Raw genomic sequence first — 16699 nt, forward strand, 5'->3', positions numbered from 1 at the left:
CTGCACACACATCCACGCTGCACTTGGCAATGGACAGTGTTAATATTTAATGAGCTGCGATGGCTTCGGGGAACTGCTGTTTGCTCAGCAATTCACCCTCCCTGCTCCCTGGAGGCTTGGGTCCATGAAGGATCTCAATGGCCTGGAGAAGGCCCCAGGCTGAGGTCCCCTCCAGTAGGACTTAAAGCAGAGCCCGTCTGTGGAGCAGCTGTATTAGCCTGACATGAGTCATGGCTCCTGACCTTACATCAGGCCAGGGCGGGGAGAGAAGTCAAAAAGAACTTGCTGTGCTCAGGGACCACTATCTGCAGCGTCCACTAACATGGATGCTCCATGCTTAGCAGGATGGGTGTTCTCACTGGCTGGGGAACAAAAATACAGGAAAGAAATGGGGTATGGGTGTATGCCTGTGGTCCCAGCACAAAGGCTGAGATAGGAGGATGTTTGCAAGTTTGAGGCCAGCATGGAGCCCATGGCTATATCCATGGCTCAGTGGGTAGAGTTGTTACTGGGCATGCATGAGGCCCTAGGTTTGGTCCCCAACACTGTGTAAACAGAGTATAGTGGGGCACACATGTAATCTTAGCACCAGGGGGCTGAAGGCAGAAGGATCAAAAGTTCAGAGCCATCCTCCGCTACATAGTGAGTTTGAGGCCACTTTAGCTACATGAAACCCCATCTCAAAATAAATAAACAGATGCAAGATGAGCTGATGGCTGTTGTCCATGTGCTGTGTGCTTAGTGGAAAGAGTGTACTGTGTGTTTAGTGGGAATAATTTTCCAAGTAGGAGTTCCAGACAGCAGGGGGGAAATTGCAGCAGGTGACCTACACACTAGAGGGTTGGGGTACACAGTCAGACTTGCAAGTGTGAGGATTATGGGTGCTGGAGAGGGGTAGTGTAGGACCTCAAGCTGGGACCTGCCTGCCTGGTGGCCTTATCAATGATGAGCAATGGATAAGATGCAGCCTTGGGGGTCCTTTCCTGGGCCACAGGATACACTGATGGGGACAAGAGAGGAGGCCCCAATGGAAGGTAGAGCCTGGGGCCAGACATCCAGCTGAGGGATAGGGTTATAATCTCACAGGGGCCTGACTGTGAGTAGAGCGACTGCCAGTGCAGAGCAAAGCAGACTGCGGCTCCCACAAAGCACACTTGAACCGCACTGACGAGCCACAAGTGACTCATTTTGGATGGCACTGAGAGAGTGGCTCAATAGGTATAAAAATGCCCACTCTGGGGACTGGTGGGGTGGCTGAGAGGACTCAGGTTCATGTCTCAGCACCCACAACTCATCACTCCACCTCCCCTCCACCCCACAGCAAATGTCAGAGACTGTGTGTGAACCCACAGCGTCTGGCTCCAGAGCCCATACTTGATGTACCTGCCATGGCAGCCCTTCTGAAGGCTGAGGTGATCTTGTTGGTCTTTTCTGAGCAAACTTCCATCTGTCTGTGGTTCTCAGGGGCTACAAATTTGGAGCTCTTTAGTCAAATGTGTTCTTGGGTTCAGAGAACAGGCAGGTCAGAGCAGGTCAGCACCACCAGGAAGGACTTCCTGGGGCAAGTCAGAGCATGTCAGCACCACCAGGAAGGACTTCCTGCCCCATGTGGTCGGGTCAATGCAAGGGACAGGGAAGGAAGGGACGCAGACTGGAGGCAGGCCACAGGTATGGAAAGCGCCAGAGAAGCAGCTGCTCAAGCCTTTTGGGGAAGGCTCTGTGTGGGACAAGGGTCGAGGCAGTGACGGTGACAAATGGAATGGAGGTCCCATCTGAGAAGTCTGGGGAGACAAGATTCCCTGTCTTTCCTAGAACTACCTCAGAATCACTGAGCTCCATCTGAGGTCAAAGAGTCAGGCCCCACAGGGAGCACTCCCATCATCCCCCAGGATTTAGTTGTGATTGGCTGAAGGCTAAGACAATTTCCTCTGTCTGTGATTGGTTGCAGCATGAGCATAGGTCATAGTTTTAGCCAGTGGCAGGAGTTCTGCAAGGGAGCTTGGAGACACCTGGGGGCCCTCTTCTTCTCTGAACCGGGTTGTATCTTCTGTGTCCAGTCAATGGCTGGAACCACAGCAGCCATCTTGCAGCTATGAGGTGAAGTAGGCTTACAGGCAGAGGGAGGCAGGAAAAAATGACAGATAAGACAGGAATCTTGAGGAGGGCCTGGGCTAGTGAATAAATCAGTTCTAGAGTTCCCCGAGCTCAGAAGTGCTGATGTAAGGTAATTTCCAGCATTGCTTAAGACATTGTCAAACCCCTGTTGGGGTTTCCTGTTACCTGAACAAGAAGTAGTTACCTTAAACCTTGCATTAATTAAAGTTTATTAAGCATTGATTATTCCTGGAGAGAGTCACAGATGTATTTCACCTCACAGCAGCATAGCAAAAAGTACTTGGCTTGTCTCAGTCAGTCTGGGATGGCTTCACAAAGACCTCGGTCTGGGGCTCAGCCACAGGGATCTGGAAGTCTGGCAAGCTTGTTCCTGTGGTTCTTCTCTCTCCCCGCCCCTCTCTCTCTCTCTCTCTCTCTTCTTCTCTCTCTCTCTCTCTCTCTGTGTGTGTGTGTGTGTGTGTGTGTGTGTGAGAGAGAGAGAGAGAGAGAGAGACAGAGACAGAGACAGAGACAGAGACAGAGATAGATAGATAGATAGATAGATAGATAGATAGATAGATAGACAGACAGACAGACAGACAGAGACAGGAAGTGAGAGACAGAGAGGGAGAGAGGGAGAATTCTGCCTCTTCTCATTAGGGCACCAATCCTATCAAATGGGGCCCCACTCTCATGATCTCATTAATGCCCTGACTCCAGGTGTGGTCACTCTGAGGACTGGGGCTTAATGTACAGCTATGGGGGACTCGCTCTGGTCACAAGCCTTTAAAATTCATGGAAGGACCCAGTTTGCAAGGGGACAGCTGAAATGTCAGTACTGGTCAGACTGGATTCATTCCAGATGCACACTCTGTGTATGACAAGCAGTGTGTGTGTGAGTGTGTGTGTGTGTGTGTGTGTGTGTGTGTGTGTGTGTGTGTGTATGCATGTGTGTTCCTGTGTCCCCCACATTTATCTTTTCCCCAAATTCTAGTGGTAACAGCAAAAGTCCCTGCCTCAAACACGATAGTAGGTACCCACATGCAATGTTATTCCTCTGACCTCCACATGTGTGCCATGACATGTGACTACACTCACACACATGCATCATATATGCACACATGATTTTTTTATGATACAGAAGAATCCCCCTCTTATCGGCCTGTTCTCTGCCTTTGGTTGTACCTTCACTTCACCCCAGGCCCAGGTGGTTACAGAGCTGCTCCTGTCTCTGGAGTTTGGCTTTTTCTAGAATTTCTATAGAACCAGGCAACCTGTGTCTTGGGGGCCTGGCTTGTTTCTCTTAGCATAATGTGTTTCAGATTTAGCCCTGTGTGGGCATGGCTCTATAAGCTCCCCAAAATCCTGTATGGCCAAGTAGTATTCTTTCATGGCACCAGATCATCTGGGATTGTCCTAATGTGACCTGCTGCCTTCCTGAAGTTGGAGTGTTTGTTGCTCTCTGCATCCTATTTCCTCTCTGAAAGAATCACGCACCATCTGTGCTGCTCGCCAGAGGTGACACATGGCACAGGGCTCCTACTCTAAAAGCTCTGGTCCCTCAGTGTCACCAGACAGCCCGTGCCCCGAGCCCGGCAGAACTCCACTTGTTCTTCACAGCGGTGCTTAGCGTCTTCACAGATGGACAGTTAGCCCTCTTTCTATCCAGTCCTGAACCTTCACGCTTCATTACCACCATCCCTGCCTCTGCCGAGGAGAAGGTGGGTGCTTTCAAGTGAGAAATAGCTGAGTTTGAAAGAGCAGGACAGATACTGGGCACACAACACTCCCCAAGTGGCGGTGTCTGCAAAAGGGTAGATGTGTCCTGGCCACCTCTCCTCCCCCTGACTTCACAGAGGTCACACCCCTGTGTCTGCCTAGAAGGGATTCATTGCTGGCAAAGCCATTCAGCATCCCTAGCGCCATCTTCTTCCTCCAGGAAGGAAGTGAGACTCACACCAGCCCCACCCTGGTCCAGCATTTTCACTCTGGTTCCCACAGAGGTAGCTTCCTGCCATACACCAGGCCCAGCAATTTCCAGGCCTTCATGATGGTCACTAGGTTTGTTCCCAAATCAGCCAGGTGTGCAGGAATCTTTGCTGAGGGTGGGTCAGCCTCCGCAGTACCCGCCCTTGACTGGTGAGTACCGGTATAGAGTATTGTGTCTGTGGGGCTCAGAGTGAAGCCAGGCAAGATGAGGATGGCTCATTTCTCCCCAGCGCAAAGCAGGTCTGGAAAGCGATGCCTGAGACCTACCTCAGGCAGAACACACAGGGGTCCTTCTTCCGATGCTATGTGGAGTGACATGTGATGGGAGCAAGAGTCACTTTGACTTGTCAGCACTGCACCAGCACAGCCACCTTGCCACTCGGAGTCTGCTCTTGTCTTCCTTCCAAGGGTGAGAAGATGCTCAGGCCCAGCAGGTCCTCGAGGGGATAGTGTTCTAAGTCACTGTCAAATATAAACATAAAGGGAATGTCACTGCCACCTCGGGAGCCAAAGGATCATTCGGGGACGTCCTGGGACTCCAGCAGCCAGCTAGCAGACATCTTTAACATTTACAAAGGTGTCTGTAGTCACACCCAGGGTTTAGAGAGCACTGTAGGCCTTGACCTTACTTAGCACTTCCTTTAGTTGTTCCAAGTGTTTGCCAGTTGTATGGCTAGTTTTACTGCCAGCTTGACACATCCTACCATCACCTGGGAAAAGACTCCTAATGAGGGATCATGTGATCTTGTCTGTGGGAGACTGGCTTGTTTGCTTTAATTGATGTAGGGAGGTCCAGTCTGAAAGAGAGTAGTACCTTGCCCTGGTTGGGCCCTGGACTGTATAGGGGTGGAGAAAGCTAGCTGAGGGGAGCATGTGTGCACGCATTCTCCCTGGTCTTGACTGATGTGTTGTGACCAGCTGCTTCATGATCCTGCCTTGACGTCCCCGAAATGGATTACAACCTGGAACTGTGAATGGAAATAAACTGTTCCTCCTCTAAGATGATTTTTGTCAGGGGTATTTGGTCACGGAAACAGGAAGTAAACAGGGTGGCCATGATGCTGCTCCTCTTCAGCAGTCACATAGGCAGAGCGGTGTGCTCACCCTCCAAGTCTGTGCTGCAAGCATGATTGTCTCGGTGTTGTCTGCTTACCCAGCTGTTCCAAGAACACATGTTGCTTGATCCTGGAAGCTGGATTACAGATGAACTTTAGGGACATAAACCCTGTCCCCTGTAGGAAAAAAAAAAATGATTGCGGAGACTCTGGTGGCCTTGAGGGCCAGAGTCAGAACCAACCCAAAGGAAATAATCCAGTGGTAGACACTTTTCAGAAAGTCCAGGACTGGGCAGCTGGGCCTTGGGGGTTTGTTTCCTACCCAGAGAAGACCATGAGGAGTCCTTACAGACACCCAAAATGGCTTCTACACTCTATGGTGTGCACACATGTGCACAAGAATTGGATCACGTTCCCCCTTGGCACACTGACCTTGGTAGGTGTTCCCCAGACTTGCTTTGTTCCCCTTGACTCACACTTCCAAATGTGCTTGGTGACATGCCTACACCTCATTTGTTTGTGTGTGTGGCACCAAGAATGATGGATGCCTTCTCCTTGCCCTGTTTAGACAGGCAGAACCTTTTATAGCAAGGGAGACTGAAGACTTAGGGATTGGACCAGCAGGGAACACAGTCACTTTGGAAAGCAACACTCAGTAAGCTACTGGGGTAGTTGGAGAGGCTCCGGAGTCAGGGTGTGGCTCTAGAGAGCCAAGGGTCCTAAAGACCAAGAAGCCCCCAATAGCCACCACCTGATGGCTGCAGGCTGGCAGAGAAAAAGGGGTGTGGGGCGTATTCTTTGCTTTATCAAGCTCTCTCTGCCAGTGCTGGGTGACGGCTTGGATTTCAATCAGGTGAGTGGTCTATGACCTTAAAGTGCTAGGTTGAAGGGAAGGAAAGAGAAGAGAGGAGGGAGAGAGGGAAAAAGAGAAAGGGAGACAGGTACTGAAAACCTACTATGTGCAGGGGCTCCCTCCCACCTCTCTAGATGAAGCTCTAGTGGCAGCCCAGAAATGCACAGCCAGGTCTTGCTGGGTCCCTCAAGTCACTTTCAGCACTAAACTGCACTTTCTGCACTTACAGCTGGGAAATGGAAGCTTGAGGAAGGTCCTTTGCCCCAAGAAGGGACCAAGATTTCAGACGAATGCCTGTCTTGGGGCCCCAGTCATCCCCCCGCCCCCGCTATCAGCCCCTGCTGTTGCAGGACTTGTTCAGTTTCCTTGATTTCCCTCAGCTGGTTCAAGAGGCTCCTACTGACAGCTGCAGAGAACACACCCAAGTGTAGACTGGCACTCTGGGAGCCGAGACAGGAGAGTGGAGAGTTCAAGGAGGTGGGACACCTCTTCCTATTTTTATTCCTCTTCATTCCTTGCTGTGGCTTCAGCTCCTTTGATGTCACCCTGGGGTCACCTTCTGTACCTCCCCTGGCTTCCTACCCTGGAGCCTTGGCCCCCAAGTGACAGTTGCCCTGGTGCAGTTGAAGCAGTGGGCTCTAAGCTCAGGGCTGCCTGTCCCCACCCTCTTCTCTTTGAGCCTTGCAGGGCATAAGTTAGATAACCATGACACCTGTTTTAAATTAGCCTTCAGAAGCCTCCGACAGCTGAGAAATTATTTAACAGGGAAAGAATTGAGTACATGAATAAATATTAATATTAAATCACAGCGTCTCTTGATTCGAGGGGAAGGGAGGGGGGACTTGGCAAGAAACAGAGGCAGCTTTGGTGGGAAGACACTGTTGAGCATGGAGTGAGGACAGCCCATCGGTCACCTGGCCCTGTCAGAGCCACACGGGGACTCCATCTGTCAAGGAGGCCGGCAGGTGGCAGAGGTGACTTTTAAGAGTCTTGTGATGGCTCAACAGGTGTCTAGTCTGAGCTCTAGCCTCAGGCTCAGGCTATGGTTTGGGGACAGTGCCTGTCTGGGAGTGGATTCCCACCCCAGAGCCCAGAGTGGAGCTGCTGCCTGCTGTGACCTCTCTGCCCCCCCCCCACACACACACACAGCAGTGCTGATGTCCAGTGAGTGCTTTGGTGTCAGCACAGACGTGAGCCAGGCTGAGTCCTAATTATCCGCCCACAGGTACATGGGCTAACCTGGGTAACATAATGAAAAACTTTCTGCTGGAACCTGCCAGAGGCACTGACTTTGTGGTCCATCTGAGTGTCTGATGCCACATCCAGGGAAGTGGGAGAGGCTGCCCCCGAGTGGAAGGTTCCAGGACAAGCAAAGTGCCTAATGGCTGGGAGCACTTGGAAGCTGGTCCCACCTTTCATGCCTACATCACAAATCAATATTAAGCCACAGTCAGTTACTATGAATAATAAAATAACAAGCATTAGTTGTACTGTCTGCTCTAACAGCCAGGCAGAGGGATCCTTGGGGGCTCCTGGAACACCCTCAGCACTCCCAAGACTCAAGTCCTGAAGACTGATCTCCTCTAGCCAGGTAACATTCAGACACTTGTCTCTGTGACCAAAACTTTGCAAGAATGGTGTGAAGGAGGAGGGGAGAATTTAGTTTACAAATGGCTTGAGGGGGTTCAGTCTGTGGCCACATGGTTCTGTGTTTCTGGGCCCCTGCATGGCTAAGCACCAGGGTGGCAGGAGTGTGTCGGGAGAAAGCTGCTCACCTCATGGTGGATGGGCAGCAGAGAGGAAAGAGGAAAGAGGACCTGAGGACTGGTACAACCCTCAAAGGTACCCCCACCCCCATTGACACACTTTCCCCAGCAAGACTTCACTTCCCAGAGTTTCCAGGACCTCCCAAGATGGTTCCATCAGACGAGGACAAATAATTTAGCCTGCGAGCCTGTGTTGGGCATTGCACATTCAAACCATAGGGCCTGGAACCCACCCACCCCCAGTATTGGAGCACCTGGCTCCCTCATCTCCTTGGGGCCTCCCTTCCATGTGCCCACCCCAATGACACCATTCTAGGTCTTTGATCTAAATAGCCTCCTCCCTGATTCCCTGACTGCCTCTAACTCTGCTTATTTTCTTCTTGGAGCATTTATGCTGGGGTAGATTCCTGGGGTTCACTGGTCAATCAGCTTAGCCTAGCTAGAGAGATCTGGGCATGTGAGAGACCCTGCCTCACAAAACAAGTGTCTGAGGTGGGGACAGTGCCTGGGGATGACACCCAAGTTTGACCTCTGGACCACACACACACACACACACACAGAGAGAGAGAGAGAGAGAGAGAGAGAGAGAGAGAGAGAGAGAGAGAGAGAGAGAGAGACAGAGAGACAGAGAGACAGAGAGAGACAGAGAGAGAGACAGAGAGAGATGTGTCCATATATTTATGCGTGTGTGTGTGCGTGTGTGTGTGTGTGTGTGTGTGTGTGTGTGTGTGTGTGTGTGTCACACACACACAGAGGAACATGCATGTACTCATACATGTGAACACACATGCATAAGAAAGAACACTCCAAGATAATGAGCAAAAAGGGGGTCTAGAAGGTGCCATGGGGAGGGTGAAGCTGCAAGGAGGGTGACTCAATTTCCCCTCCCACTCCAGGGTCAGTGTCCTTGTCACTGCCTGCTTCAGAGTATTCTAGGCTCTTTGTTGGAATTTGGGAACTCACACCAGTCAAGAGTGGAAACTAAGAGGTCAGCTTCACTCCCCTGTCAGGGAGGGGACAAATGGCCAAGGCCCATGGTACACATCCTGTGGTCTCAGTGCATCTTGCCTTTGTCCTGGCCTCTCTCTCACTGGACTGTAGCTGGCTATCCCTCTGCCTCCTGCTCCTCCTGTCCCAGCTTAGGGTCTGACACCTCTGGGTGCTGGTGACCCTGCCATCATGAGACACTCACCTCATGTTCCCATCCTCCATGCAGCCTGATGGCTCTGCTCTGCCACACGAGACGGAGCTGCCACCCAGCTCTGCGTCTCGTCTGATCCAGACTGCGCTGTAGATGTGTGTACCAGGGTGTACTTAATTGGAGTGCAGCGCACAGTGACACAGATGCTGTTTCAGATCAGGGTCCTTTGGCTCAGGCAGCCACATCCTGCAATGGACTATGGAAATGGGAGCCTTTAAGTGTTGGGAGCATTAAATGAGATAGTGTGTGAGTCTAGGGACCAGAACCCAGCAGCACCCTGTGCTGAAGGTCCTAGACTCTTTCCTTATATGGACACTGGCTCTGACCAGAATACCCTGGAATGAGGCAAAATGCCAGCTCCTTCTCTCTATATGAACCGTTAGGAGATAGCAGGTGTTGGCGGGCCGGAAGAGGCCTTCTCAAGGGACGATCACCCTATTCCCATCTCTACAGAGTATGGAGGACCTGCCATTACCTTTGGCTCCATGGGGCCAAGTCCCTGGACCTAGGCATTTGTGGGGCCTTTGTTAAACTCAAGCTCCCATCCAATCACACACTGAGTAGGAATGGGCTGTACCCATTGTCTGGTGAGTTCTGCTAGAACTGAAGAAAGCAGACTCAGAGTTAAGAAACTTGCCTAGTGTCACCCAGCTAGAACATTGCAAACTGGACTCAGGTGCGGGTCTGTGGATATCTGCTCCATGCCAGGAACCCATGTCTGTGGAATCTGAGTCTTCTGTTTGTTGAAGCAAAACCTGGAGTGTCTGGCAGACAAAATTCTTGACCAGAAAATGGGAAGCTCCTAATTTTAGGAGTGTGTCTTTTGAGGGTCATCTCTTCCTGCTGTTCCTGAGTCTTATGTGCCTTGGACAGACTGCCCTGGTACCTGGGACTTCCTGAGTCTCAAATGAACATCTACCTATACTGTCTTAGTCATCATGAATGGAGGATGGATGGATGGATTAGAGAATAGATAGGGTAGATGGGAATATGGATTATGGGATGACAGACACTGGACAGATGGATGGATGGGAGGATAGAGGGACAGGTGATGCATAGATGGGAGGGTTGACGGAGGGGAAGAAGAGTGGATGAATAGACAGATGACAGATGCATAGGTGAGTGGGTGGGTGGATGGACAGATGTGTGGATGAGAAGATGGAGATTCAAGTAACGATGGATGGATGGGTGACAGATAGATGGATGCATAGATAAATAGGTGTGTGGATGGACAGGTAGACAGATGAGTGCATAGATAGTCAGATGAGTGGATAGATAGTCAGATGAGTGGATAGATAGTCAGATGAGTGGTTTAATGAGTGGATGAACTGATCAACGGTGGACGATAGATGAGAGGATGGCTAGTTAAATGGTGAATAGATGAATGGACGGGTGAATGGATGGGAGATAGTTAGGTGGATGAGAGGATGAGTGGATGAGTGAGCGGGTGGATAGATGGAAATATGAGCGGATTGATAGCTGTGTCGGTGGTTGGTAGTTAGAATAATGACGAAAAGATGAGTGATGGGTAGACGGATAGATGTCACATACAACTCACTAGAGTTCTGTGCTCTCATGAATGGGGCATTCAGTGAGAACTCACAGCCATGAACTGACAAAGTTTTATGTAGGTGGCATCTCTAGGTGGCTGGCAATAAAACTGAATGTGTACATACAGGATACGTGACAGGATATGTGACAGCCAAAAGAAGCTTCTAGGAATGATGAGGAGCTGGCATACTGAGTAAGGTCGAGGTTAGCTGGAAAGCTGGCAGTGCTGTGAGGGACACAGTTATCATTGTGACCGCTAGCCCTAAACTCAGCAGCTTAAAACGCTCTCATGGATTCTTAGAGCATGGGTTGATGGCAGGCAGGGGGCAGTAACTGAAGCTGGACTCTGCTGGGCTGTCTGAACTATGGGTCCAGTTGCCTGAGTGGCAGGCTGAGCCATGTGTCCGTTCTGGGTCTGCAAGAAGATGAGGCTCCTTTCAGAAGAGGGCAGGAGGATGCCACATGGCTAAGCATATTTGAAGCATTTGCTTGTCCCTGCCATCCCATTGACTTTATAAAACAAGTCATGTGACCTGGCTCTGACTTGATGAAATGGGGAAAGGAAAGTGGGAGTCAGTTAAGATTCACTGACTAAGGGTGCAGGCATTCACACGGTGGGTCGGGGTCAGGATTAGTGGCACACTGATTCTTACCAGCTGTGTTACTTGGGATGGACAACTTTTCCTGTGTGTGCGTCAGTTTCCCATTTCAGAGTTAGGCATCACTGCCCAAGGTCTATTCAACTGTGCAATACCCATGAGGTTCAGGTTGTAGTATATCTAGTGAGCGTCTGACTCAGCCAGGATCTCAAAGATGAGGAGGGCTGCTCTGATCTCACACCCTTGCCATCAGCTCTGCCCCCTTTAGCCTCCTTTCCCCATGTTGAGCCTCCCCTTTTCCCATTCCCCCTCCCCAGGGTCTCCACTCTCTTCAAATATTAGGAAATGTCCCCGAGGTCCCTGATCTCGGTCATGGTTAAGCCCAGCCTGGGAGATTTGCTTGCTTTAATCTTTTCACGTAAATTAATCCCGCTGAACCTTTAATCATTCTCCGAGAATGAGATTCAGATGAGACACATGTCGGGGCTCCCACTGTCCAGAGTCTGCTGACAGGCTGGCATGCTGATGGGGTTCTTGTCTTACAAAGAGGGTGTAAGAGGCTGCCCAGAGATCAGAAGATTCTGAGCCTCAGAAGCAGGCACCAGAACATCTGTCCAAGCTTTGTGTGTGTGTGTGTGTGTGTGTGTGTGTGTGTGTGTGTGTGTGCCACTGTGGGGGTGGTGTTACACACCTGTGTGTTTCTTAAGGTAGGAACTGGAGAATAGAAGCACACCCTCTCCCAGCCAGCTCCTCTTTCCACCGTTGGCCTCCATCTATCCCTGTGCAGAATGTGTGCCCAGTTTTTTTCCTTAACATAAGGGAACCCTTTAGAGCACTGGTTCTCAAGCTTCCTATCACTGTGACCCTTTAATCCAGTTCCTCATGCTGTGGTGGCCCCCAACCATAAAATTATTTCATTGCTATTTCATAACTGTAATTTTGCTACTGTTATGAATTGTAATGGAAATATCAGATATGCAGCTCCTGTGGAAGGAGCATTCTTCTCCAAAGAGCCCCACAAGTTGATAACCAAACCACTGCTTTATATCTTTCTTGAGAGGTTCAATTAGGCAGTAGTGCCTCATTGTACATAGATTATGGGTTCTAATCCCAGGCAGGACACTTTGGGCATGGATGAGTGACCCTATGTGGTCACCTATAAAATGGGTGATACTTCTGAGACTATTTGACTCACAAATTTGGCTTAGGAAAGGTGCCATGACCGGGAGAGGACACGAAGGGAGAGGCGCCATGTAAATGTATCCTAACAGTGAGTAACTAAGTGATTAGGAAGTGGACTGTAGACTTTCTACCTCTCCATCTCTCTCTCTTCTTCCCTCCCCCTTCCTTTTTACCCTCGTCTTCCTGCACCCTGCTTCCCCTGCCCACCTCTTTCTGTGGCCAGTGGCCCTCCAGTGTCTCTGGGAGCTGCTCAGTCCCATCCAGGGGACTTAAATGTGTAAATCTTAAATGTGTAAATCTTAAATGTGTAAATCTGTCCCAAACCCATCCTCTACTTCTTTTCCGGCTTCTGAGAATCATTCCCCTACAGCAAGCAGCTGATGGCAAGATATTTACAAAATGTCTCTCGTCCTCTCTCCATCTTTGGTGAACTTTCTTATTTATAGAACAAGGCCCAAAGTCCATACAGAGTGCCAGTGTCATCCTATTTTACAGACAGGGAAACGACACCGTTCCCCCCTTGGATAGAGGCTGAGGTTGGAATGGAGCCTTGCCCTTTCCCCAAATGTCCCAAGCAGTCTACAACTACAAAGGAGGCAGCCAGTCACCACTCAACAAAGATGCCACCTCTGATTGACAGCCACCTCCCTGGTTGTGGAGTTGTGACTTGTTTGTGGGGTTTTATTTATTTTTCTTCTAAACTTAGAAACACATTTGAAAAAAAAATAGAAGAGGGAAGGAAGCCACATCGAACCACTCTGATCTCCCAGCCATAAAAGACACCGCTGGGATGAGAGCCCACCTGTGAAATATTGCCTGGCGATTAGATCTCGAGCCCTGAGTTATAAACCATGAATTTCCATCTCCACCTTGGAAATACAGTTTATCGTTGGATCATGGGTGAAGTATGGCTTTCCGGTTGGTGCAAGCCAGTAAAATACAGCCTTTGATCAGATCACTGCAGAGAGAGCTCAGGTGCTCACTGGGACCTGGGACTTCACCACAGCCCGGCAAAGGAAATAGAAATCCATTCAGGGAGAGAAAGTGAAGAAGGAAATTGATAACAGTGACATTTAGGGACCTCTTGGAAGGTGTCAGCATGAGGGCAGGGGACTGGCAAGATGATGCATGTACTGTTCTCTGCTGGGTGACATAGTGAGGCAACAGAGATGGCCCAGTTCCCCAAGTCCCATCCAGCTGAGTGCTCAGCCTGTGTAAGTTCCTCTGCTTCCTGGAGGAAGTCCCCCCAAGAGCCATGTGGGGGGACTCAAAGATGATCTGTAGGCCGTAATGCTAAGATTTCTTTACTCAGATAAACACCAGCCCAAACGCAAGCCAGAGCATTCCCAGAGGCCGCAAGCTAGCGTGGCCAGAGAGAGGGGGAGGTCCACGTGTTCGCCGCCTCTTAAGAATTGCCCCTCACGAGAGTGGCCAGGCACACCTGTAGGGGTTACTAGGAGGTGGGGCTACAGTGTCTCCCTACAATTCCCCTTTTAGTCTAAAAGAGGATTAAAACATCCTAAATTAATAATCATAAAGGTGAAATATAAGAAGATACAATAATCTGCTATTGCACATCCTAACTATGTCTATTCCGGCTAAGCCCTAAAGTCATGTGGAAAAGGTCTCCAACTTGAACACCTCCTTCCAATCCCAACTCTAAACAATAAGAAAGTTATTCCTAACTAGGCTTACATTACCCTAATAAACAATAATGGGGAACGGAGGCATAGCATCTTCTAAGTTACTTCCTGCTGAAATGAGACGATGGTAGCTTTGTGGGGTCCTGTGGAAAAAAATGTTAGTATAGAGAAAGTCTCTAATGGGTTATCTCCAGTTCATGTTAAATGGAATTTGCTTGATTGAAGATCTAGGTTGAAATCCTCAACTTGATTGAAGTCAGTATTCGAAGCTCTGGCCAGAGTGTCAGTTGAAACAGAGTAAGTAGGATCCAGTGTAGTTAGTTGAAGGGGTATGGCTCAATTCCTTTTCCGGAGCATCCAGGGATTGTCATCAGGTGGGTCTTTATTGGCTGTATGGGACTCAAACATAGGTGTCCGCAGAGAAATGTTTGCTTGCACATGTATGTATGCTGAGAAAGGCAACCATGGGAGAATAACAATTATGAGAGGGTGTAGGCCTTGAAAGAAAGAGCCAAGAAAAGACAAAAGATAGTCCTCAAATTCTTCATTTATTCTGTATTACATCAATTGGCTTCTTGATATAATACAGAAACTCTAAAGTTTAGTTAAACAACATGCTTGGATTTTAGGGGAGGAAAGCCAAATCCAACCCTAAATCCAGCATCGATTTACTTGAATAGGGACTAGGAAATGAAGAGAAATAGAGTTATTTGAGAGACAGCTGTAAAGTTTTACCATATGGCACGTTCCTTTTGTTTGATGGTTATTGCTACCTTCTTTCCTTTAAGTATCTATCCATGCAGTGTCCTTTGACTTCCGGAGGTGTGTTTTTCTGTGAAGATAAAAACAAAGCACTTCCCATTCCTTTGGGAGGCTTTCATTTAGTTCATGAGATATACCTCAGTGAATACCTGTCAGTCGTCCTTGTTGAGAGGTTTGTCTTCTTCAACTCAAATCTTGATCAATTTTGATGGTATCCAAAGTTTTTTTTCTCCTGTGGAAACAAATGCAAAACCCCTACCCCAACGTAACACATGTCTAGGTTTCCATACCGAGGTCAGTACATCTTTGAAGTACACTGGTTGATTCAGTTCAGCTGTTTTTTCCGTAGTCCAGTGTCTTTCCGCAGCTCTTTGTCCTTTGTCATTGTCATTAAGAAAGTTTAGTGTTAATAAAGCATTATGCAACCTATGTTTGGGGGGTTTTGACTTACCAGCTTGCCTATGGAGCATCTCCTTAAGCATCCTATTAGATCTCTCAACAACTGCTTGTCCTGTAGGGTTGTGTGGTATACCTGTGACATGCTTTATGTTATAATATTTGAAGAACTGTTCCATTTTTGTGGAAACATATGCTGGAGCATTTTCAGTTTTTATCTGTGCAGGTATGCCCATAACTGTAGGGGCTACTAGGAGGCGGGGCTACAGTGTCTCCCTGCAGAGTGTTCTTGGAGTCAACCTGCAAAGCTGGGCCAGCAAGCCAAAATGACCTCTGGTCTTGGTTTATAGTAGCTCTCTCTCTCTCCTTCCCTTCCCTTCCCTTCCCTTCCCTTCCCTTCCCTTCCCTTCCCTTCCCTTCCCTTCCCTTCCCTTCCCTTCCCTTCCCCTCCCCCTCTCTGGAGCAAAAAAACTACATTTAGATACTAATACTTGGCTCAGAGACACAGCTTAGCATGCCTGGACTCCTGTTTCACACCTAATTTTCCTGGTAATCATGTGATCTGGGCGGTACAGTGGTCACCATGGCCAGCCACCCTCAGCCCTATGAGAACAGGCCCCTTTCTCAGAGCTGCCCACTGACCATGGTCCAGCAATTGTGCCAGGATCCTCTCAGACCACACGTGCAGTCTAGCCTCAACTCTGCTCCACAGCCCCCTGGGGGACTAGCCCTGCCCCCTTTGCTCCTCCATGGCTCACAGCTGCTAATTCAGGGATCCCTGGAATGCCCCTGCATGCAGGTTTTTCTCAGCTACAGTTTGTTTCCTGAGAGCTCTCTCCACAGCTGACACCTACTGCCCTATATCCTACTCTCCCATCTGAATGCAAAACTGTAAAATGGGATCATTAGTGTAACTATTGAGTCATTTAGAAGTAAGGTATGTGTGCACGTGTATGTGTGTGTACAGAGGAGGTGTGTGTGTGTGTGTGTGTGTGTGTGTGTGTGTGTGTGTGTGTGTGTGTGTGTGCTTAGCACAACTCTGGGAACACCACATGTTTCTGAACATTACTGAAATCCTGGCACACTGCTGAGTCCAAACCACTGTTTCTCCTTCCTCTCATTGCAGAGGGGTCCACAAGCCTCCCTGCTGTGGTTGCCCTGATGTTGTCTGCGGCAGTGCTGGCTGTGGGGGCTAGAGCTGGCACTTAGCAGACCTTAGCTCTTGCACCGTGTTCTTCCTTGGTGTGGGTGTTTGGTGAGACCCTGGGAGGGAGGCAGGCACTGGCTTATCTCTCCAGAGCCAGGCAGCTAGCCTGCCTTATCGTGGATTTGAGCTTGTAAAACATGGCTGCTATCATGCCATCTCCCAGGAGGAGTCAGGGTGCTCCCAGAGAGGCCTTGTTCTTTTGATCATGACTTGTGATTGGGGAGAGGGTGGGGGTCCCTGAGTGGACTACAGCAAATCCACAGAGGAAGCTGGGGACAATGGGGCCAGGCTTGACACCATATTGGAGTAGACAGTGTTAGAGTGCATGGCATTCCTATATCCTTCTCCTCCTTGAAGAGAGTGTGTCGCCGCTAGGAATAGGGCTGATGGTTTCTAGTAAT

At 49.4% G+C, this 16699-nt stretch overlaps 1 protein-coding gene across 1 annotated transcript in view; it reads left to right on the plus strand.

Moving 5' to 3' along the window:
• Positions 1–1620: 1620 nt before the first annotated feature.
• The window catches only part of Igsf21 (immunoglobin superfamily member 21), a 171988-nt gene continuing 156909 nt past the window's right edge, over positions 1621–16699 (plus strand). The window contains exons 1-2 of the mRNA XM_035438635.1: positions 1621–1747; positions 3715–3815. Of these exons, the coding sequence (XP_035294526.1) occupies positions 1621–1747; positions 3715–3815 (228 nt within the window). The remainder of the gene's footprint in view (positions 1748–3714; positions 3816–16699) is intronic.

This window comes from Cricetulus griseus, chromosome 2, assembly GCF_003668045.3.
Source record: "Cricetulus griseus strain 17A/GY chromosome 2, alternate assembly CriGri-PICRH-1.0, whole genome shotgun sequence".
Taxonomy (NCBI): Eukaryota; Metazoa; Chordata; class Mammalia; order Rodentia; family Cricetidae; genus Cricetulus; species Cricetulus griseus.